At 56.0% G+C, this 23,966-nt stretch overlaps 4 protein-coding genes across 4 annotated transcripts; 1 reads left to right on the plus strand and 3 right to left on the minus strand.

Moving 5' to 3' along the window:
* Window positions 1–1,023: 1,023 nt before the first annotated feature.
* CH63R_08680 (ATG C terminal domain-containing protein) lies at window positions 1,024–7,377 on the minus strand (the record flags this gene model as incomplete). Its single annotated transcript, XM_018303654.1, has 2 exons — window positions 1,024–7,125; window positions 7,204–7,377. 2 exons carry the CDS (start codon window positions 7,375–7,377, stop codon window positions 1,024–1,026), a joined length of 6,276 nt encoding a protein of 2,091 aa, XP_018155677.1.
* A 2,062-nt stretch (window positions 7,378–9,439) lies between these two features.
* Window positions 9,440–11,372, minus strand: CH63R_08681 (Flavin containing amine oxidoreductase; the record flags this gene model as incomplete). The annotated part of the gene is made up of 3 exons (XM_018303655.1): window positions 9,440–10,344; window positions 10,432–11,017; window positions 11,220–11,372. 3 exons carry the CDS (start codon window positions 11,370–11,372, stop codon window positions 9,440–9,442), a joined length of 1,644 nt encoding a protein of 547 aa, XP_018155678.1.
* Window positions 11,373–15,898: 4,526 nt separating this feature from the next.
* CH63R_08682 (Acyl-CoA dehydrogenase) lies at window positions 15,899–17,709 on the plus strand (the record flags this gene model as incomplete). The annotated part of the gene is made up of 4 exons (XM_018303656.1): window positions 15,899–16,717; window positions 16,833–17,109; window positions 17,184–17,292; window positions 17,373–17,709. The coding sequence occupies 4 exons, from the start codon at window positions 15,899–15,901 to the stop codon at window positions 17,707–17,709; spliced, it is 1,542 nt and encodes a 513-aa protein (XP_018155679.1).
* Window positions 17,710–18,943: 1,234 nt separating this feature from the next.
* On the minus strand, window positions 18,944–19,560 carry CH63R_08683 (Zinc knuckle; the record flags this gene model as incomplete). Its single annotated transcript, XM_018303657.1, has 4 exons — window positions 18,944–19,092; window positions 19,150–19,312; window positions 19,367–19,503; window positions 19,557–19,560. 4 exons carry the CDS (start codon window positions 19,558–19,560, stop codon window positions 18,944–18,946), a joined length of 453 nt encoding a protein of 150 aa, XP_018155680.1.
* Between the last annotated feature and the right edge of the window lie 4,406 nt (window positions 19,561–23,966).

The raw sequence follows: 23,966 nt of genomic DNA on the forward strand, positions 1-23,966 counted from the left end.
GAGTCACGTTTCATAACCATAATTCCTAGTACAGTGCTTGGCCCTTTAGTTTTTAGTTTCTTTTTCTTTGATTAATAACAAAAATTTAATAAAATTAATTCTGGAAATGCTTGAGAGACGGGGGGACGATCTGTCTTCAATCCGTCCGTCGCTCCGCAAACCGAAAAGCCGTTTTTGTTTTTTTTTGTTCAGCGGGATGCATTCCTCTCTCCCCATTCAATGCCCGCCGTCTCCGCCACGAGAACCTCGTCTCCCAGCCGGCATCCGGCATGAGCCATGAGCATTAAGGACGCACTGAACTGAGCTCGCCCGGTCGGTCCGCGGCCTTCCAGGGGACCCCCGCTAAACCCGCAGCAGATCTGACGGCGGAACCAATCGTGTTCCCCCTTCTTCCCTCCAGTCGTTGACGTGCTCGATCCCGATATCTGTGCCTGCCTAACTGCCCCTCGCAGAAAGAGTGGATACTCGGATTCCGACATTCCGGCGCAGGAAACTCCGATGGTCGTCGTCTCGCTGTTCGCATCCGTGCTTCAAACATATCGCATCACCCGCGTCGGAGTCTCCTCGGTTGGAATGCTCGTAGAGGAAAGGCCATGAACCCATATTGCCTCAGACAAAATAGTTACAGAAATAAGGCTGCCCTTTCGACTTTCCCCCATAATGCCCAGGCCAACTTAGTGAAGCAAGTCCAGCCCCCAAAATATCATCAAGTGCATGCTTCTTTCTACCTGCTACCTTGCAAGCAATACACTGGTTGGGTGCCCTTGAACTGTTAACAAAATCCCAACTTTGCGTGTAAAAAAAAAAAACGTTAAAAAAAGACGAGCCCTCCTTCGCCAGTCTATGATGCAGTCTCATGCAGTCGTACAGGACCCGTCGTTGGTGACAAACGCTCAAAGCCAATCCAAACAAGAAAAGAAACGTCCCCAATGTATGTCCGATTGCTGGTATCTGGTGTATTTCATGCGTGTGCACTCCTGACAGCACCGAAATCTAGTGCCGCTTGTATTTCTGCATGCAAAGTCAGTCACTCTTCATCTCGTTGAGGGGAGGGTTGATGCGTTTGTCACTCACTTCTTCAGCTCTACGCCTGTTCTGAGGATCCAGGCTGTTCGTCGCGCCCATCAACGTCTGTCCAATCACCTTGGTAGCCCCAATGGCTGGTCGGAAGATGATGGTCGGTGCCCGCTTCCATACTGCCTTTGCGAGCCCCTGCGCGCTCTGGCTGTCCATGACCTCACCCGGGACCGCAATGATGGCATCGCGGGCCATGTTCAGGTCTCTCGTCAGGCTCGAGTAACCGCCGCGCAGCCCCTGGATCACCCCCGTCGGCTGCTCCGCGTACAGCGAGATCTGCTTCTTCTCCTCTGGATCGAGATCGGCCTCCTCCCAGGTGTTGTCGGCCTGCGGCTTGTTCAAAAGACCCTCGGCCCCCTGAAGCGCATACTGGGTTCCGATGGCCAGTTTGGCTCCGAACTTGACCATCTCCGTGCCGGTAGTGCGAGCAAAGGCCGCCGCGCCCTTGCCGATGCTGCGCACGATGCGGCCATCCTTCTTGTACTCCCTCATGGGCACCTCAATGAGCTCCTTGAAACCGCTACCGATGTTGACAATGCCGCGGACCGGCGCGAGACCGGCCAGGACACCGGCCAGCTGGGTGCCCTTGACGTCCGGCATCCAGATGTCGTTGAGAATCTTGCCCATTCTGTCAAAGCCCGAGACGCCATAGATAATGGTATGCCGCAACGTCATGCGCGCTTCGTCTAGGATGATGAAGTTCATAAACTCCGTGGTCCGCCCCGACTTCAGCCCTGCATAGTCAACCCGTTTGGGCTTGAAGTCCAGCTTGACGGGGATGTCGTGGACCTCGACACGCTGGAGGAACGGCACGTCGCTGGTAGAACTATGAACAGGAGCACTGTCGTCCTTGAACTCGAAGAATCGTGTGATAAAGTCGAGGGCGTCCTGGTCGACGTGGAGTCGAAGAGGCAGCACCGTGACTCTCAACACCATCTCCGAGGCCGCCAGGTCCAGCTGGGGCTTCACGTTGAGCAGTTCCAGGTGGACCATGCTGGTGCCCATCTCCCGCTCGCCGGCGTCTTGGTCGTACGTGGCAAACTTCTTCCATGTCGACGTCGGGACGTGGTCAAAGACGTCCAGGGTCTGAATTCGAACATCGATGGAACTCTGCGTCTCGCCAGACTCAGGAGGGAAGGCAATCAGATCGACGTTGACTCCCTGCAGCTCAAACGTGATTTTGTGGTGCTTGCTTCGATTCAGTCTCAGTCTCTTCTTGGGCCTGGAACCGCCCGCTCGGCTCGTTGTCGTGGTGAAAGCCGTGGTCGCAAGAGACTCGGTCTCGGTCGCATTGTCGTTCAACTCTTGGTTAACCATTTGCGCAAGCTCTCGGGGATCTTGCTTGGTTGAGATGCCAATGTAGATCGAATTGAACAAGAAGTCGCCAATGACAGTCTCATCCTCTTCGGCGTCGTCTTCGAACACGGCGCGATCCGATCGCCGGCGGCGCTCATACGCCTTGTTCTCCACGTCCTGCACGGCCTTCGAGATCACGTCCCGGGTGCGCTCCCAGTCGTAGCCGTCAAAAAGATTCCAGATGACGTGCACGTCGCGAACCGAGACTCGAAGCGGGCTCCTCCTGACGAGCTCCTTCGGCGCTCTGTCGTAGCTGTTCTTGGACGAGTTCCAGACCTGGGCTCTACCGTCGGTCTCGGGTCCCTTGTCGAAGAAGTGCTCGTGGATCACAAGGTCGCTGCTGTCATCGGAATGGTGAGATGCGCTCGCGTTGAAGCTGGTCAGCAGCACTCCGTCGTGGGTGTCTTGAGTGGTTGTGGCATTCGACGTGATTGAGCCCTCTGCGTCAAAGAGCGGCTCCGAGGGGCCGCCGGCATCCCCGTAGTAGCGCGAATCGATTTGCAACGGGCTGCTGTCGCTCGCCACATCGTACTCGTCGCTGCCGCCCAGCTCTTGGGCAAGCTCGAAGTCCTTGTCAAAGTCGTAATCCCCTTCCGCCTTGCCGAACGCCTCCTCTGAGATCGAAGCCAACAGATCCTGCACGGGAACAACCGAGGTTCGATACTTGTTCTCCTTGCTGGGCGGCGTGGGCGGCGTTAATGCATTGGCCAGGGTAATGAGCGTCTGCGTCGAGTCGGCGCATGTCTCCAGCACAAGCAGGTCATCACGGAGCTCGATGTCGACATGCTTTTCACCGTCTTCCGGGGTTTCCGACACCTTCACGACCGCTTTGGCCGACGATATATAGCAGATGCTTACGAACCCTTGCGAAACCAGTCGAGATACCTGCTGGGACGACATGTCGGCCGACTGCCGACGGTTGACAGTTGAGCTCGCACCTACGTTAGCCACATCGTCGATGAGCAAGATCGAGGCCTTGTTTAAGTCCAGACTTGCCGTGGTATCCACGTCCTTAGGGAGCACCACTTGGAACCGGGCATCAGTCAGGGCGATGAGAAGTTTCGAGGGCAGGTTCAGGGGGTTTAGGCCGATTAAGCAATCGCGAAGAACCAGGTCGACCGTCATAGGCTTACTGTTAGGTCGAGCAGGATCTGGCAGCCGAGTCGTGGTCTGAGACTTCTTGCCGGCCAGAGCAGTGTGTGCTTGCTCGCCGAAATTGGCCACAGAAGCGGCGAGGCTGGCTTCGAAGTCTTGAGGCGTAGCATCGTCTGCAAGCCCAAGGACGTCCATGATCGTCGGCACACGGTAATCAATCGTCACATCGCGCATCTTGATTTTAATCACCGGCTCCATCTCATCTCCAATCATGCGTACCATGAGCACGGGCCCTTGGGTGAGCGTTCCGGGCGGCAATGTCGTCGATGAACTCACGAGGTCCTCTCGGTGGTTTCGATTCACAGAGATAGCATGCACGCCGAATGCCACCAGCGACGGCACCGTAATCTGAGCGACCTCGAAGTTTCGGAGGTTCGCGTTCAGCACGCCGAGCTTTCCGCCAAAATCGACAACCGCAGCCAGCTCCTTGACTTCGGCTAAAAGGAGGATGCCAGGGCGGTCGTCTTCCGGAAGATACTTAGCAACGGTTGCGAGTCGCGCCACCTCATCTCCCAGGACGGGAAGGCAGTTCAGTTGATCCATCCGGTCGACCCTGACGCTGAACTGATCAAATGTGACTCGCAGGACGCCGCCCTTGCGCCGTTGCCGTAGAAGCGTGTCCACCATGATTTCATCGTCGCCCTGGTCAAATTTGGCCTTGGAAGGGATGATGAGCTCGAGAAGCCTTTCGAGATCCTTGTCCTTTGGCGTTGCGAGGTACTCGAAGCGCACACCTCCAATATCCGCCGAAATAGGCGGTTCGCCTCGAGAGTATCTCATGTAAGGTCCAGCGAGTCGAACTTTGCTGATCGCAAAGCCGATGCCCAGTTCTCGGCTCACCATCTTAACGGCACTGGTCTCCAAGCCAACGCTGCACTCCTTGCCCTTTAGTTCGAGATTGAAGCCTCCAATCCGCATGTCAATCTTGTTTTCGGCCGATGCTGACTTGTCATCTGGGTTGATCGGCGCGTCGAAGCGAACTCCACGGGGCTTTGGAGGCGGCGGCACTGGCGACCTGACGGATGGGGAGGCGCTTGATGACATGGAAGAGCTCATGTTCAGGAAACTACTCAGGCCACCAAACCAACTGAATGTCTCATCTAGTCTTTGTAGATCGAGTTGCACCAGCAATGGCAAGGTTGTGACTTCTGTACGAATCGAGTCAGATAGCTTTATCACCTTGACAGATATATCTGAGCCGGCCGAAGGGAATTTGTCCATGACAGAAGCACGCATCTGGAGGCTTTGGTCAAACGAGATGATGTCATCTTTCGCATAGCCAAAGCGGAACTTTTCAAGGTCCACTGTCGTTTCGATGGATTTCTTGGAGTTCTTGAGCGACACGCTCAGGTTGTCGAGATCGGTGCGGAGAAGAATCTCTGGCTGTAGCTGCAATCTCGGAGAACCCAGAATTCTTTCCGCAGTGTCGGCAACACCGCCAAGTTGGTGGAGAAAATGGAGCGAGATCTTCTCGAATACGACTTTGATGTCAGGTATTGTGGACTCCTGCTGTCCCTTTGCAGTCCCAGTCGTCTTCGGGGTAGGAGTAGAGCCGGCATTGCCCTTCAACGCATCGAGCAACTTGCCAACGACGACGGCAAGGAGGTACGCCAGCGAGGCATCGAAACGGATCTCCAGAGGGGAGATTTGTACCTCCAGAGGCCCATCACTGTCTGGCTCGGTCATAGCGAGTCCCGGCGACCTCGGCACGAAGCTTGACCTCATTCCTGGTGACGTAGAGTACACTGAGAAGGCTCCCGGGACTTGAGGCGCAACTGATCTGGCAAGACCGGTTGACGCCGCATTGTGGCTCAGAACAGAGGCTTGTGCATCAAGTGGCGCATGTACATGCTGGTGCTGGTGTAGTGATGGGACGTATAGCGATATGTTCTGGAGAGACACAAGCTCCTTCACCAATCTGGTAGGTCCTCTCGGGGTCGCCACATCGTCCGCCTGCGCGGGTGTATCTGCCAGATGATCCCTTGGTTCGTCTTCTTCGGGGATCCGTGGAGGAGACTGCTTTGGCTCCCGCGCATCTTCAAAGCTGGGCTCGGAAGACTCGATTTTCGATGGCGGTGTCTTTGGCCGCGGAGATGCAGGTGCATCGTGATACTTGGGGGTCGCTGACTCGGGGATATCTGGAGCTGCCTCGAACGCGGGTGGTGACGGTTTGCGCGGCACTGGACTCGCCTTCTTGACTTGAGGTGAGGCTTCCGGGCTCGGATCCGCATCCCAGCCGCCTGGCATCCTTGGTCCTTCTGGCTGTGGCTCGGCTTGAGAAAAGGCACTCATATACATGCTCTCGGCCTCCTCGTGGGTGAACAGGTGCGACTGCGCCAAATCCTCGCCTGCCCCAGGACTCGAGCTGTGGCCTGTCGCGCTTGAGTGCTGCGATGCTTCGGGTGTTCCAAAGTCCAGCAGATCGGCTGTCTGCATGCCCTCAATGGGCTGGAGCGAGGGCTCTGATCTCGCCTCCCGCTGGAAGCTCGCCCACGGCGCAGCACGGTCATCATCTCCCACGACGGTGGACTGGGACATTGGAAAATGGCCTCGAGGAGAAAAGTCCTGGTATATCGAGGCCCTGGGTGTATTCGCTTCCTCCTCCTCGACAGGTTCCTCCGTCTGGCTAGAAAAGTCGTACGGTATGTTAAACGCATCTTCGCTGTCCTGCAGGAGCGCATCGTCAACTTCGGAGAGGTCCGCTGAATCGGAAAGATAACTGTCCTGCATAGTCGGTCGGAAGGAGCTGTGTCTGGATGCGGAAGCGCGCTCGCTGAACGACGGAGACTGCGAGACGGCGGGTGACGAGACGGAAGAAGAGCGCGCAAACTGGGAAAAAACGTTCGCCTCTGATATCAGGTAGGCCCGGATCTTGCACAAGGCAATGTGACGTTTACCGTCCTTTGGCACTATCGTCGGCGCGCCCTCGTCGTCGTGCGCCTCCGCAGTGACGCCTTCGACATCTATGCGATCGAGGGCGAGCTGGAAAGTGACCAGCTCAGGCGTTGTCGAGTTGGGCTCGACAGGGACCTCGACATCCAGCTGGAAGGTGACCCCCCGGATACGGACCTGGATACGATCGACGATGCCCTGGAGGAAGCCGGCCAGAAACCCTGGGAGCGACAGCGCCTGGCCTGTGCCGAACTGACTCCCGTCGTCGCTCGTGGAGCTCTCGCTCAAGGTCGAACCGCCGAGGTCCTGCGTTTCGGCGGCCAAGGCATCCTCCAACCTCCTCTTCTCGTCGGCCAGTTTGGTATCTTTCAAAGCAGCATCCTCGTTGAGGAACGACTCGGCGAGGTTGATGGTGTTCGGCAGTCCCTTGGACTCGTCTTCATTTGATGTTGCGGCGGCGGTGGCGGCCGCCTTGCTCTTGTTGTCTTCGCCGGCGGTGGACACCTTTAGACGCACGTCGACGCCATCAATCTCAATAATGATAGGGCTCGTGTAGAAATCGACGGGGACCGTGACGTTGAGCTTTAGCACTTTTGCTTTTTGAATCTGGAACGAGGTGGGGAGTTGCAGGAGTCGCTCGAGTTTCTAGAGGTTGGCGATCATGTCAGCTAGATGGACCTACTAGGTAGCAGAGAACTACGCAAGAGTGGCGCCGAGCCGTACCTTGAGGCGCACTCCGACATCCTTGAACTCGGCCGTGGTGGTTCTGCCGAGGGCGAACTGCAGGTTTTCCATGTCCAGCGTCTCCTCGTCCAGGAGCTCCAGACGCCGCAGAGCGTAGATGAGCAGACGCTTCGACAGGGTCGAGCTTCGGAAGCTCTGGAATATCGTCGCCATGATGGGCTATGTATGCCCGGCCCCCGGTGGGCTGCTCGGTTCGATTCGGTTCGGGATAGGGCGGGCTTTGCTCAATCGGTCGTTTTGGAGGTTGGAAAGAGGAAGAGGCGATCTTGAGGACAACGATAAATACAGCTAGGGTTGCTTCCTCAGACTACAACAGAAAAAACGTCCGAAGCTGGTCTACAAGTGGATGACGAGGGCAGCGGTTCACCGGGGATGGGTGACGCAGTCTGCAGTCGCCGTGTTATCAGAAGACATCCGGCCCAAGGAGGGGACGCTGTTCATGGTGCGTTCGTCATCCAAAGATAGGGTTTCGCTGTGGGAAGGAAAGGGAGAGAGTGGGATGCCGAACTGTAGAGTGGGTGATTAAATGTCAAAAGATGGGGAGTGAACCAAGGCCGAGGGAGGGGCCGGAGAGGTAGAGGTTGGAGTGGAAGAGGTAGGTATTTGGGAGAAAAGTAGAGAAAGAATCAAGCAATCGTGTGTGGTTGGTTCCAAGTCAGTTGGGATTTTGAAGCAGTTGGGCAAAGGGTGAAGATGGGTCAAACTAAGGTATGGCAGAGTATGTACCTAAGGCACGGTAAGGTAGGGTGCCCTCTTAGACAGCGGTAATGGCAACCTTGAGCAAATGGTATGTATGCCTGGACGTGGGTGTTGATGAGGCAGGTTGGCGGTAGGCAGTGGGCTGGGCCGGAAAGACGGGGCCCAGATGCAGAGGAGCGACTTGGCACCTAAATGCACTAAAGATTGGTTCCCCCCCACAAGCTCTAACAGCGCGTGACTCTGGCCGGGTTCACGTCACCGACAGGGTGCGCAGGGGGCGCCGGGCCCTATCAGTTGTATCAGTTGACTTGGTGATTTGGTCCGAGTTCTTATCGATAAGTGATGGGGAATGACCGTGGCTGAAGCCGATAGGACGGTTTGATGCTGGGGAGGAGGGGGCAAGGGCCAAGGGGGAGTAAAACTCACTGGAGGGAACAGGGGGACCCTTCACTTGTGACTGGGTATGTTGGATCACTGACTCCAATGAGTAGGACAGCAGTGAGCCGTGCGTCTGTCTGTTCCACCTGATTGATGCAGAAGAGAAGGAAGCCACCACGCTACGCCTTGTACGTACATCTCTCTCCAACTTGCAGACTATTAGCTGGCAGCTGGCTGCTGGCTGCAGCTGGCTGTCTCTGTCTCAGTGAGTGCAGCGCGTCTTGTTACAATTTTGCGTGCTGCTTTCTGCTTCCTTGTCCCAGCCTGCCAGTTGTTGAAGTCGTCATTCTCCCCAAAATGAAAGAATCAGCATGCCACTCGCCATACCCCATGTCTGTCTGGCAACAGTTTCTCCAGGGTTAAGTAGATAGGTAATCTTCCTTGTTGTTGTTTTACGCGTCTGTTCCTCCATCCCACTTGTTTCGAAGGGTATACTCTACTTATACAGGTGAATCTATTCGGAATGAGTTCCAGACTAGCGGTTGCATTGCTCTTTGCTCGACTAGGCAGGCAGGCAGGCAGGCAGGCAGGCTCTTTTCTAACAACAGAGGCCAAGGCACAACGCTCATGGAACAAAGGCGACCGTTTCTCTTTCCTAGGTCTGGATGCTTTTCTCGCTAGAAGCATCTCGTACTGCCTGCCTGCTCCATTCGAGAGTGCGTGTTTCAGTGCTGCTGCTGTTGCTTACATACACAGCAGACTTCTCCATGATTCGCATTTAATTCTTGTAGGTTTGTTCCCAACACCGACACGTGTGATGAGCAAGCTCCAAGCCACACGCACATAGAGCAAGGGAGGGAGCGAACGGTGAGGGGGATTAGATTGTAGTGTTAATAGATGTTGGGTGAATCGGATAGCTATTCTGGCCGTCGGGTCCGTCTAAAACAAAAGAGAATGCAGCCCCGAGGCTTCCCTATGGCCAGCAGATGCAATGACCACAACCCGTTTCAACGTCCCGCATTACCGCGCATGTTCGTAAGTAGCGCAACGTCATGGCCGTGGCCGATCAATCACATGAAGAATGTTCGCCCGCTCAATTTTTTGTCGAAATTTCGACTCGCGACCAGGCTCTCCTCGGCTACTCCTCCTTGCTCTCGGGAACCTTGCTGCTGCTCGCCCTGCCGTAAGCCTCGGCCACCCTCAGACCGACACTCTCACCGCTCCAGTAAGCCCCCGTCGCCGTCCCTAGCGCCACAAACGGCGCCGTGTGCTCGCCGGCCAGCCATAGACCGCCTTCCGGCACGCCCTCCCGCATCGCTTCGATGTTCTTGTCGCCCTCCGTCAGTCCGACGGGGAAGTTGCTGTAGCTACCGTTGCCCGCGAGATCGTCTCGCATCCAATCCGTCGAAAGACACCCCGTGGGCTTACAGTCGGGCGACGTCTCGTCATAGTGCGGCAGCCGGGAGTAGTAGGGCTTGAAAAAGTCGTAGAGGAAGAAGTTCCGTTCCGGGATCGTCTTCAGCTTAGCCACCTCCTCCGTAATGTATTTCGACTCATCTCCGTAAATGTAGAACAGTAGCGTCGGGTGCGAGTATTCGCCCAACGAGGCGAGGTCGACAATTTCCTGGTTCCATCTGTTCGGGTTCGTATCTGGTGTATAATTCGGGGCCAGCCATTGGCAAAAGCCTTGCACTACCCGCCCTTCCGCGTCGGGCTCGAGCCAGTACGCCTTAGGGAAACTGATGTAAACCTTTTCAAGGCACCCGTAGCCAATTGCCTGGATCCCGCGCTCGATCCTGTCGGGCAACGGCGGCTCAAAGGCTTGCAGATTCTTTTTCAGCCAGCCCAACGGTGCCGTCATGACGACCTCGTCAAACTCAAGTGTCTCGCCCGTGTTGGTGTGTACCCTGGGCTTCTCGCGCTCCGGGGTTTTCAACTCGACCTTGACAACCCGGGTGTCGTATTTAATATCCGCATTGTGCCTCGCAGGCTGCGCAATCCTCTCAAAGATCTTTTCGTAGGTGCCGGCGCAGAATACGTTTTCTTCCGCAAGTCAGCCAGAGTACCTTTTCCCTCGAGAATCGCAAACAAAGAGAGGCTTGCGGGATCCGTATTATCAGAATGACTCACCGCCCTCTATGCATTCCTCGAGCCAGAAGAACTTAAGGCTTTGGGTTTCGATTGGGCTTCCTGAAAAAGCACCCCAAAGTTCGGCAATCTGGAGAACGGTTTGCCTCTTTTTGGCGAAGTCCTCCTCGGTATCGGGGATCTTCTCTACCACCTTAGACTGGAAAAAATCCCACAGACTCTCATCGGGATGGATATCGGCCGTGTTCTTATTCGAGTGGTCGAACGCATCTTGAACAATGCCCCACATGATGGTCGAGTAGACTTCGCTTTCGCTCAGATCGAACAAGTCCCCCGCCTCGTCGAATACGTACGACCGACGGTCCCAGTGGCCAATAGCAGTTCCTGTCTCCTTGGCAAGGTCGTTGATGGGGTTGTCGTCGGTGCCATGTATCCAGTTGGGTCCAAGGTCGACGGTGTGTCCGTTCGGCAGCGTTTCCTGGAACATGCGGCCTCCGAGTCGTTCCCGGCCTTCGATGATGGTCACCAGCAGACCATGTTGGATCAGGATATCGGCACAACGCAATCCGGCGAGGCCAGCGCCGATGATAGCCACATGAGGTCTGGGGCCTGACTCGGATTGTTTGCGCTGCGACGTGTCAGGAGCAAGCTGCTTGTACGGGAACAAGAGGCCGTCATCGTCTTATACGCTGAGGCATAGGACAGGTAGTACGGCCAAGGGGGAAAGATCAAGACGGGATATCGTTCATCAGAGGAGACAAGTCGGCGGCCCAGGCCCGAAGCGTCCCACTAGCGACGTTAGGCAGGCGGTTGACAAGAAGCAGACTTACCCGCAGAAGTGAGCCCATTGTCAACGATCTGAGCAGCAGCTTGTCTCGGCCGGTCCCAAAGAGGCTCTGAACTCGACAGGATTCGAGGTCCTGGTAGATGCGGGATGTACTCCGGTGGTCAGGGCTGGTAAAAGATACTGAGTAAGCGTCCATGGCTGCAACGTCCTCGATGAGGAGGATAAAAGAAGAGGTGGTATGATTTGGGGTTTTGATGAGCCGGTCACAGATGCTGGCTGACGGGGGGGAAGAGGCCAAACTAGGCCACGATGCTGCCGACTGAGCACGAGTCCGGTATGGAAACAAGTGAAGTCACAGGGTTCGGGTCCGGTTCTGGGGGGAAAACCAGGAGGGTGAGTGAGACATGGGAAGAGCAGTTGGGGGTGGGAAGGGAACTTGGGGTTCGGGAGAGGATGTATGTCATGCGGAGGCGGCAGCCGAGCGATTGTGGGGACGGATGGGCGAGGAACGTGGTAAAGTGTCTTGCAACCAGCGGCTAGAGGGTTTCCGGTTGGGATCATGGGGGGGATCTGAATATGTAGGTAGGACCCGTCGATCTGGGTCCAGCGGCCGTGGAGGACAAGCGCGAGAGGTCCAGACAAGTTGTGGTAGGTAGGTCGAGAGGAGAGAGGTAAGGCGAGACGAGACAGCTGGGGTGGTGCAAGCTGCAAGCTGCAAGGTGTAGAGCAGAGCAAGCTTGGATGAGAGGCCCAAGAGGTGCGCCACGAAGTGCCATTTTGAGCGTATCATGCCTAACCGAAACGTAGATAAGGAACAGGAGGGGGGTAAGGAGGACATAAGAAAGAAGAAACTGGAGACACTTGAGCCATTCCAGAGTTTGCAGTTCTCGAAACCCAACCTCGCCCTCCCATTCTCGGTATCTCACTCTTGCGCTCATTCTCACTCGTCCACTCACCCTCAACCTCGCTCTCACGCACTGTCTCTGTTTCTCCGTCTCTTTTCAGATGGAGCTGGGATGCAGAAGCTGTTCGGACGCAGCGATGACCAGTCACACCCGTCACCCTTCCCATTCCGACGTGTCGTCTCGGCACCCATCACTCTCGCCAACAGGGCTCGCTGGAATCAGGGGCATGGACCGCTGGGCAAAAGTCGGGTGATGGGTGATGTTGTGCTCTAGTACGTGCGGTTGGGCTGGTCGTGGGGTGGGATGGAACGTAGCGGCTCGCATCCGGGTCTGCAGCTATCTCTCTCCTTTTCTTCTTCTTTTCTTCCCCCTCGGGACGTTTAAGTGCTTGCTTCTTGACGACTCCTTTTCCTCTTTGTTCTTTTCTTTTTTTGCCACTTTTTTTCTTCTCTTTTTTCATGGAGAGGGAATGGGAGGGGCATCGAAGCAAGTTGTGTTTGGGGTTGGTGTTTCGCAACGTGAATAAGAGACGAGGGGAGTAAGGACAGGAAGGTAGAGAAGAAGAGAGCGTCGAGTGGACTTACAATGCAATACGCGAGCGGACGGGGGGGATTGCGCGCGCGCTAAGCCTCGATATCATCCGGGATAAACGAGTGGAAGGGATTGATCGAATAGGCCCGAGAGAGAGAGAGAGAGAGAGAGAAAGAGAGAGACCGGGATAGAAAGGTGGAGGGAAAAGGGGAGAGAAATGGAGCTGGGACGGAAGACGAAGGATGAGGATGAACGGACGACAGACGACGACGACGTCCAGGTAGGACAGAAGTCCGGCTGGAAAAGGCGGTTGTTGGCGTTGTTGTTTGGTAAGATTGGGTTCGGTGAATTGCTGCTGAAGCTCTCGCCGCTCCGGGAGATTTTTTTTTTCTCTTCTTCTTTCTCTTCTGGGCGGGCAGAGAAAAAGCGGGTGTCAGGGTCCTGGTCTTCGGTTTTCGGGGTCGGGTCTCAAGATGCGCAAGCCAAGGCACCACCAACAGACCAAGAGGGAAAAGAGGGAGAGGGAGAAAAGAGCGGGATCGGGATAGTGAAAGATGTGCCGCGACGGTGACGGTGACGGTGCGGTGGACAGTGGAATTACTAGGTTGGTGGAATTGGTGGGGCCGGGACAATGCAAGAATTGCGATTTGCGACCTGATGTGTGTGAATAGGTGACAGCGACAACGACGACAGCAATGGCGACAGCGTATGGGATGATGGGCACCCAAGGAAGGACTCAAGGAGGGGAGGGGAGAGGAGGAGAGGGGAGGGAGGGGCAGTCACAGTGAGTTGTTGGGCCGGTGACACTTCACTGTTTTCTTCTCCACCGTCGGCGTCATCCCTCCACCTTTTCCATTCTCCATCCGACTCTGCTCCTCTCCGCTCCTTTTCAAGCTCTTCCCTACCACTTCCGCCCTCCCAGTCGGAGAGAGAGAAGGGCGAGAGAGAGTGTGTGTGTGTGCAGTCCTCCGGTCGTCGTCGACACAGCGCCCGCCATGCCCACCCACCCTGTCACGATGTCGCCGACTGACTCGATGGAACGTAACGACAGTCTGATGAAAAGGGGTCTGAAACTGCATTTCAGAGGAGCCGACGATACCCTCAACCTTTCACCCTTCACCTTACGCCTTGCACTCTCCAGCCGCTGTATCCCTCTACAAAATGCGCAATGCCCCACGCTGCACCCCCCTGTGTTCGTTGGTGTACGGATACGGACACAGATACCTTCCGTGTGGTCCGCAAGCCAATCCAATTGGGTCTTCTTGCCGACCGACGCGACAAGGGAACGGATGCCCACGGTCACGCTGTCTCGCCGATCATGGCCGCCACACCCGCACCTTTGCAGCTTTGCCTTCGAAGTCCCTGTCAGAGCCTCATGCCCACGGTGACGAAGCCTTACCGATTCTCGCTACCCCTGGTCCTCATGGTCCTGGCTGCGTCAGGCACTGCAAGTCCCCTTCCTCGAAGGCCTCTGATAACCAGCCACAACTGTCGTGATAACCATCGTTTTCGTCACCCTCGACATAGCGACCCGGTCACCCACCGACAGTCACATAACCAATGCCCTCACCTGCATTATCCTTCAGTCCCTACAGCTCGATACTCCCATTCCTACTGCCGCCTTCGTCCTGGGGCTTCTTGTTCCAAGCAGCCAAGCCCAATTCCTACAAGGCCACGCTTCAGACTTGAGCTCTGGCGGCGATTCATTTAGGCAGTCTCTTCCGCATCGAGATGATTTCCTGATCTGGCCATGTTCGTCTTCGAGCCCCTGCGAGAAAGTCGCAAAACTAGCACTCATCGTTGCGATGTCTCTTCTAACGACACAGCGGCATGCATCCATTCTCTGCAGCTTCTATGCCTTCAGGGAGCAGTTAGCAGAGAGGTGAAATGTCCACGCAGCCTCTCTCAGCTTGGGGCATTGTGATGAGGTCCGTGGACCTAGGTTCTCTTATCTTGAGATGTAGCACACGCAGGCAACTGACAAGTACTCACTGCAACAAAACGCTGAGCCAACGATCTGCCTTTCTCCCGCTCCGGCCCACGGCTCACGCGTTGTAGTGATGATGGCCATTTCCATGGAACTGTGCGCATGATCCGGGTGCGACTTTTACAAACCGGCACGGACGGAAGTGCTGGGATAGGGATGTGACGGGAAGGAATTGGCTCGGTGGAGGCGGCCTCGGTTGATGCATCCTGTTGGGTATCCAGCCCCTGCCGGCCCAAATCAGGAGAGATAGAAACGCCGTCTCCCCGCGACAGTCCGATGTTGGTGACGGGGCTCCAATTCAATCTTGACCCAGATCCTGCTGGTTGCCGTCTGATCGGTGCTGAGCCACCTACCCCTGGGTCCGGGGCACTCCGGCAAGCCATGCGCGTGGAGAAGAGACGCGGCAGCCGAATGGGGCAAAACGACGCCGGCTCCGAAGACAGGCGACCGACCTCCAGCCTCCGGAATGGATGCAACTCTGCTCCGGTGCGGTACGGTACGGGGAGAAGCGCCCCTCTGCGGGGTAAAAGCTTCCCATGTGGGGAGGGGAGCACTCGACAGGGGGGTCCCATCGAGGCTCGCAGCTTTTCAGACGTCGCAAAGAAGCGATCAAGCACTCTGAAAGAGCTTCCCGCCCTCGGCCGTCGTGTCTTTGCATATCATTATACTTCGTCGTGGGTACCAAGTCATTTGCATCATTCGGATGCAGGATTCTTGTTCAAAAAAAAATTTCAAAAAAATTAAGCACCCCTCTCTGACCTGGACCTCAGTGGCATCCCTTTTCTAGTTTTCTAGTTTACTAACCTAGCTTCTGATCTGGCAACCCCCCCCGGCTAGCTTTTAATGTCATTCCCCCGGGCCCCGGGACGCCATCTCGTTCCCCCAGCTTCCCTCTGCCCAATCACGTCTCCTCCGAATCTCAGCACGCCCCCTCTCCGGAATAGTCTTCCACACTCTCCATCCACACAAGCCGAGGCTCGCGGCACAACTTCCAGACATGGCTGGCCGCCGCCCGTGCGCCCCCAGACCGACGTCAACCGATACACGTCGTCCCTCCTCCTCCTCATCCTATCGACTCAGTTGACCGCAGTTGCCAGCTATACGAACTTACATCCTCCTGATTCCTCGACGTCCGAATCCCGACTCCCTTCTCACCCTCCTGCCACTGCCACGGTTTGCGACTCCAGTCCAGCTCCAAGACGCCCGCGCACAGCCGTCTGTTCTTGTTCCAACCCAAACAAAGGACACACACACACACAAACACACAAAACACAGCGCTCTGCAGCTCTCTCGCCCACCATGGCCGCAAAGACCTTCACCCGCGACGAGGTCGCCAAGAACAACACCGAGGACTCCCTCTGGTGCATCATTGACTCCAAGGTCTACGACCTCACGGACTTCGTTGACGGCCACCCGGGCGGCGAGGCTGTCCTGCGCCAGGTCGCCGGCCGCGACGCCACCGCCGATTTCTACAACCTCCACCGCCACGAGGTCCTGACAAAGTACGACAAGACCCTCGTCATCGGCACCGTCGCCGGCGAGACGCCCCAGGTCGCCAACCCCGGCCCCGGCGAGCTGTCCGCCGTCCCCTACGCCGAGCCCACCTGGCTCACGCCCCAGTTCAAGTCCCCCTACTTCAACGACTCCCACCGCGCCCTGCAGCGCGCCATCCGCGACTTCACCGACCGCGAGATCACCCCCGTCGCCCTCGAGTGCGAGGAGAAGGGCGAGCACATCCCCCAGGACCTCATCGACAAGATGTCCAAGGCCGGCGTCCTGCACATGCGCCTCGGCCCGGGAAAGCACCTGCACGGCGTCGACCTGCTCAACGGCGCCGTCAAGGGCGAAGAGTTTGACTACTTCCACGACATGATCCTCAGCCAGGAGATGGCCCGCACCAACTGCCGCGGTTTCCAGGACGGCATGCTGGCTGGCATGACCATCGGCTTGCCCGTCGTCCTCAACTTTGCCAACTCCGAGTCCCTGAGGAAGCGCATCGCCGACGAGGTTTTCAGCGGCCGGAAGAAGATTTGCCTGGCCATCACCGAGGCCTTTGCCGGAAGTGACGTTGCGGGCCTGAGGACGACGGCTACAAAGACGCCCGATGGCAAGCACTACGTAAGCCCTTTTCCCGTCGCTACCATCACCAACGCAACCATCATGATCACCCAACCTTACCTCATAGAAAGCTATACAACGATTATAAAATTAACTAACACAATACGTTATATAGATCGTCCAAGGAAGTAAGAAATGGATAACGAACGGGGTTTTCTCGGATTATTTCGTCACCGGCGTCAAGACGGACAAGGGGCTCAGCGTCCTCCTTATCGAGCGCGGCGAAGGCGTCGAAACTAAGGCCATCAAGACGTCATACTCGCCCGCCGCCGGCACGACCTACATCACCTTTGACAACGTCAAGGTCCCCGTCGAGAACCTTTTGGGCCAGGAGAACAAGGGAATCCACGTCATCCTTAGCAACTTCAACCACGAGCGGTGGACCATGGCTTGTAAGTCATAGGCGAGAGAGAAAGGGCACACCGAAGGGAGAGATCATGTTTGGAGCTGACCATGATGATGATAGGCGCCACGATCCGTCAGTGCAGGACCATTGTCGAGGAGTGCCTCCTCTGGGCGAACCAGCGCCTCGTCTTTGGCAAGAAACTCATCGACCAGCCCGTCATCCGTCTCAAGTAACCAACCCCTCCCCCCATGTCCGGATCCCCGGCTTGACGCACAGCCAGCCAAGCTAACCTCTCCTGCCCACCAACAGGCTCGCCAAGATGATCGCCCTCACCGAGTCCCACCAGTCCTGGCTCGAGACCGTCACCTACCAGATGAACCAGATGCCCTACAAGGAGCAGGCCAAGCACCTCGGCGGGCCCATCGGCCTGCTCAAGATGAGCGCCACCCGCGCCGCCCACGAGATCGCCGACGAGGCCGTCCAGATCTGGGGAGGGCGCGGCCTCACCCGGACCGGCATGGGCCGCGTCATCGAGATGTTCAACCGCACCTACAAGTTCGATGCCATCCTCGGCGGTGCCGAGGAGGTCCTCGGCGACCTGGGCGTCAGGCAGGCCATGAAGTTCATGCCTAAAGCGCGGTTGTAAGTCGCGCCGTCGCCGCCGCCACCTCCTCGTTCTCTATCACCACGACCACCACTCTTACAGCGCCGGGGGGCCGACGGAGGTGGGTTCGGGATTGTAATGTATCAACCATCATGTTCGGGAACATCACGGCAACCACGTAGTAGAGTAGAGCAGAACAGACAAAGTTAAACCAAAAGATTGGATGAGGCTTACCACCCCCCTTCTCCTTTTCTCATTTTTGAGTTTGTGGACAGGCCCCTTTTTCGAGGCTTCTCCAGAGTTCCTTGAACATGTTCGGATTAGAGATGCCTGCGAAAATCAGACAAAGCGTGGGTTTCCATATCAGCCATCCGGTGTTGCTTTTCCATTCTAGGGGCCAAACGAAAAGGCAACACAAGTCGTCCCAACCAAGCCTGTTCGGTTCCGAAGCTCGGCCCGGCAATCAAAACCGAATCCCCGGCTCAAATAGGATAATCTCAATCAGTTGCTTCCCCCACCGCGATGGGAGGGCGGGCTTTATCGAGTTTCAGAAAACCCGAGGTGGGGCGCAGCATTGGACCAGCATGTAAGGCATCAAAGTCTCTCTTTAGTAGACTCCGTCGCTGCGGACAAACGCCGTCACAGCACACACAAATGAAGGCAATCAAGTTAGACGCAAACGTTCCATTCCCTGCCCTGAACGACAGCTATGACCGCCTCGAACGGCCCACACTGCCCAGGTCGTGTTGAGAGCCCTTTTCCCAGCTGCTCAACCGGAGCGACCAGTATATCTATCAGAGTCGAAAGCTATCCGGCCCGAGGAGGCCCCTCCCACTCTGCTCTTCTCTCTCTCATTCATAAACCGGAGAGAAGGTCAGCGCAAGCTTGTTTCCCCCAATTGCTTTGCTGCCATCGTCATCCAAACGATCCGACCAACCCCGCGTTTTGCCGAGGTTGACGACCAAATGCGAAAGGTGTATCTTTGGTGCGTTAAGAAAAAGCCGTGATTCATATGCCGTTGTCCGTGTAAAACTTTTCCGCGGGCCGAGTCCCAGAGTTGTTTGCCGTAAGAACATGAGAGCAAGGAAGAAAGACTGGGAAAAAAGGAGAAGAAAAAAAGAAAAAGAAAAAGGAAATGTACAAATCATCCGCAATGCCAAGTCGATCGCATAAGTGAGCCATAGCCATGGTGGCCTCGAAGCCGTCAAACTGTCTCGAAACCGAAACTGCCATTACCTGGCAGAACACTCATCACCGATAAGCCATAGTGGAGACTTTAGTTGTTGGGGCACTGGGACTGAACGTGGCCGGGCTGCTGGCACTTGTAGCAGATCTTCTCGCCACCGGAAGACTCCTTAGGGCAATCGCGGGAGAAGTGGCCGTTCTCGCCGCAGTTGTAGCACTTGGAGCCGTTGGTGCAGTCGCCTGGAAATATGTTAGGGAGGCAAGATTCTTCAGGTCGCGGGCTTGGCTAAAACTTACGAGACATGTGGCCGTAGCCACCGCAAGAGTAGCAGGTCTTCTGGCTGGCACCGCCGTAGCCACCGGCACCGCCGCCGTAGCCACCAGCACCGCCACCGAAGCCGCCGCCGTAGCCGCCACCAGACTTGGGGCAGTTGCGGGCAATGTGACCGACCTCACCGCACTATTGACAAGTCAGCATTGTTCAAATTTCGGGTTCGAGTGGGCATCAACTGACCTTGTAGCACTCGGAGCTGGAGGGGCCGGCACCACCGCCGACGTTGCCTCCCTGGGGGCAGTCACGGCTGATGTGGCCAGCCTGGCCGCAGCGGTAGCAGGACTTGGTGTCCTTGGGGCCCTCGGGGCAGTCACGGCCTTTGGGAAAGTCAGTATATAAGTGGATGTCTCTGGTCCGAACGTCAACTCACTCATGTGACCCTCGTCTTGGAGCAGACATATGTCAGCAACCTCCTTGTCATCAGGACAGGCACAGAAACTCACTGCCGCAGTTGTAGCTATAGCATGTCAGTATACTTCAAGAAGACAGGCCGGTGAGAGTCAACGTACCACTTGGCGGCGCCACGGTTAGGGCACTCGCGAGCCTACCATTTTGTTAGTACGTTGAATGCCGAATACGGTCATTCTATCCTGTGTCATACCTGGTGACCAGCAGTACCGCCTATATTTCTCTGGTCAGACTCTTGCGCTCATTCAAGGGTGGTGATATGGTGATATGGTGGGGAGTGTGGGATTAAGGTGTCGCTGGCACACCGGCTCAGAGTCAGCAAGACGTCGCAGTAGGGTCTACATGCGGGCTCTTGAGTCGTCTTGACAGTCTGCCAGAGGTGGTGCGAGGGTGCCGAGCTGTCAAGTGACATATTCCCATTCAAGCGGCGCTGAGGTGCTCCATCCAACCAACCCTAATACTTCAGGTGAGGCAAGCCTCAAGACAAACACCTCGGCAACCACTGAACAGTAGAGAACCCAAGGCTGGCTGGGTTGAGATGCAAGGCTTCCAATTGGGGCAGGTGCGCATGAGCACTGGAACACACAAGTCCCAAAAGACCAGTTGCACAAGAAGCTGCCGCCACCAATAACAGATTGACTTGGCTCATCGTGGAAGCGGTGAGAATTCGGTGAACCAATGACAACCAGACGTCTTGACGAGATCCAATGTCATTTGTTACCGAATGCCGAAGCCACCCACAAGAAATGAAAGTGAAAAAAATCACAATTCCAGCAGGGCCCCCAGTGGCGGCGGCCAAAGGCAATGAATGGGGTAGTGGCGAAAGGAAGAAAAATTGCAGCATCGAGATAACTCACAGGTGAAGCAAGTGCGAGCCTGGGGAGGAGCGCCGGCGGATCCCTGGAAGTCCATTGCGATTGATGTTGGTTGGTGATGCGGAGACGTAAAGGTATTGGTTCTGGTCTGGCAAATGATGTGTTAGAGGCACGGCGGGTTGATGAAGTGATGATGAAGATGTCGTGAGAGGATTGAGCCAAGCTTCCGTGGGTGAAAGAGGGAGATCTGGGAGGTGAAAGGAAGTGGTTTGTCGCGATCAATGTAAATGAGGTGGGGAGGGGCAAGTCGAAGTGGCATGTGTGCGCGCGCCATGTGGGGAAGTTGGAGATGGAGGGGGGTGCGTGTGTGCGCCGCGCCGCCTTCGCCAGATACACTAGGTACACAGGAGGCAAATGGGTAGGCGCCCTGCCATGTGTGTGCGCGCGCGTGCCGATTCCAAAGGCGATTCGAGAGGTCTTGATGATGGCCAAGCAGCCGTATCATCACGTATTCGGACCGCGGACGCAAAACACAGCAGAAGCAGACTTTGGTACTTACGAATGAAGGGCGATTATCGAGCTGGAAGAAATCTCTGCTCGAAAAGGAGGGGGTTTGGAAGTTTTGCAAGGTTTGTGATGGTGGTGGTTTATGTTGTGGGAGAGAAGGGGAGGAGACTGGTGGTTGCGGCAGGGAGTGGGCAAGGTTAAAAAAGAAAAGGCAGTCAATTTGGAAGACAGACCGCCTTGTGGAGCCCAAGAAAATCTGGTAGACGGACAGGCGCGGAGCACCAATCAACGAGGCAAGAGCTTTCCCGTAGGGGAAGAGGCGAGCTAGCCTAACCTACCTACCTCACTTTCCCGGATCCCTTACCTTTGGCCGAAGTAGGCAGGCAACTAACTAACGGACTGTGTGAAAAATGTTGGAGGTGAGAGTGTGTGACCGAGTCTTCCGCTTCAGCCTCCCTCCGCATGTAACCTTACTTCGTCCTGACCACCGCCAACGGCCTGTTGATATGGCATTTCGATGATGCTGTTGATGGTGTCGTTGCCGGCTGACGCCCCGTACGCATTGCTGGCTCACGTCGCTTCGAGAGGACGCGCCCCTCCATGTCGCCACTCGACATGATCGATCATCAGTCACCATGCCATAGAGCCTGCTCTCTCCTCCGCTCCGTCTGTGGCTGGCCTGGACTGGCCCGACTGCCTGCTGCTACACCTGCGTTGGGCCGGGCTGCGTCGCCCGAGGGTGCGCCTCCAGCGCCTTACAATAGCCGAAGATGAGACTGTGCTTCCGCTTCATCTACACCGGCACAGTACAGTGCACATCATCTGTTCGGGACCCATGCCGGAAGAAAGAGAAAAGAGAGCAGGAACAGAGAGAGATCAGCTAGCTGCTGCTAGTGATTTGCCTGAATAATTTAACGCATTGTCGGAAAGCAACGCGGGCTTCCCAAAGGGGCATTTTCCCAAGCTGTTACGTATGTTTCCCGGTGGAATGGGTGTCCACGGCAAGAAGAAGGTTCCCAAAGTTCGGATGACGAGGCACAGTCTGTACTTTCACTGCTTCCAAGAACAAAAACAAAACCCAGCATTTCCGTCAATGGTGGATGGGACGGGACACAACTCAGGGTTGTGAACGGAGAAGAAGAGGGTCGGGCCCATGCGCTTCTCAGACACCAGGGACGCGAACTCAAAGGCAGGCGACTCGCAAATTCAAATCTCAGCGTCTGCTGGGCGGTACCCAGACATTGCGTTGCTGTGTTACATGCTGAGGTGGTCGGTCCCGGTCTCCTACTGTCTTTGACTCTTCTTGCCCCTCCATTTGCCCGACTCGGTTTTTTTCTGCCATGGGGAATATAAAAAATACCCAGCTCATCAGAAAATTCAGCATGTAAAAAAAAAGCTGATAGGTGGGGTACCCCCTGTGCAAGATTCTAAAAATCGCCGACAGGACAGGCAAATGGCAGGCCAGGCCCGGCCTAGGCACCGTGGGAGGTGATGCCCCAAAACTCGCTAAGCCGCTTCCATCCCTGGCGAGCGTGTGAGGGGCACTCAGGACAGAACCGGACAGGACAGGGAGAGATGCAAGGGACGGGAGCACAGTGGCGCACGAAATCAAGGATTTTCGACCCCTCCTCTCAGTTGTTCTCGCACTCACGCCCGACGCTCCTACCTAGTCAAAAGTGGACTGATAAATCCGTCGCACAAGCCACCCTCACTGCAGCATATCCCATCCCTCCCCCCCATGCAATGGAAAATCTCTGCCCGGAAGCAACGCTGACTCACACTGTGCTATCGCGCTCATGTCTGAGTGTGCGTGTGTGCGTACCTCCCTCCGGACGAGGTAATGGCTCTCCCGCGTTTTGTTTGGCCCGATAGTCTCGGCTGCACACAACTCAGCTTGATGCCCCGCGGTCCTCGTCCGCCAGTCGACGATGGTGCGTCTGTGGGATGACACACGCCTCCTTGTGATCCTCCCTTTCTACTAGGCGGAAGCCAAGTCGAAGAAGCTTCGTGGTTTGCTCCTTATCGCCCAAGGCGGAACATCCAGACTCAAGGATCCTTCGAGGTAGAAAGGTTTTGCCGCGTCAGTCATGTCTTTAGGAAGAAAAACTATCCCTTGCGCTCGCCAATGCCATTAGCTACCTGCTGAGAGCCCTATTGGCCTGGTGGCCTTGGAGAGGCACGCTTACAGGTCATATCGAAATAGGTTTGAACCGAACCGAGGCTTGGACCGCCTCCTCCAGATCGACAGCGTCCTCCCCTCATCAAACCCCATGAAAGCTTTCACCGTCGGCTCCGTATTTCCAACCTGCTTCCAGCCTGCAAGCGAATCTGCGATATTTCACTGGAGGAAATAACGCACAAATCCCCAAAGAGCTCCGGACGCCCAGTGAGCCACGCCATCCAAACGAACTCCGACCGAGGATTGGTTCGTTGCACCGAGATGCTGCTCCGGTCCGGAGAGATCTGCCGCGCACAATCTCGGCCAGTCTTCCCTTTCAGGTTGGTGGTAACCTTTCCGCCCGAGCCTGTTAATAAATCGACCGGATGAACCCCGTCACCCACTTCGACCGATGAACACCCTACGTACTGGATGCCAGCAAATTTTCGTGGCGTTTGCACACCTGTCCGGAATTTCGTCCTGGTCTAAGCTGGCTTCTGTTTACAAATGCGCAGCTCTTGCTGCATCAAAGCCATGTTCAGGTTCCATCGAATCTTCCTTCGCTTGATTAGCGTTTACGCAACAGGCGTGCAAGGGCAGGGCGCACCGTGCCGCTAACCCCATGTCTTGTCTACAAAGTAGGCTGCAAGCTAAATAGATATCGTTGATCCTGTGAGTCTCCAACGCTGGCTCATAGGATAACTCATGAATATTTTGAGTTATGCTTCATCCAAGGAACGAGGGTGTGTCGCCAGGAGCACCTGAAGCGATGATGCCCACGAGCCCATGACCTGCCTGAACGAGCTGCCAATGGGGACGTAGGGATAACATGACGGTCTCATTACATATCTGCAAAACACAAGAGTGAAAAGACAGGACAGGCAACGTCCTC

Source organism: Colletotrichum higginsianum, chromosome 6 (genome assembly GCF_001672515.1).
Source record: "Colletotrichum higginsianum IMI 349063 chromosome 6, whole genome shotgun sequence".
NCBI lineage: Eukaryota > Fungi > Ascomycota > Sordariomycetes > Glomerellales > Glomerellaceae > Colletotrichum > Colletotrichum higginsianum.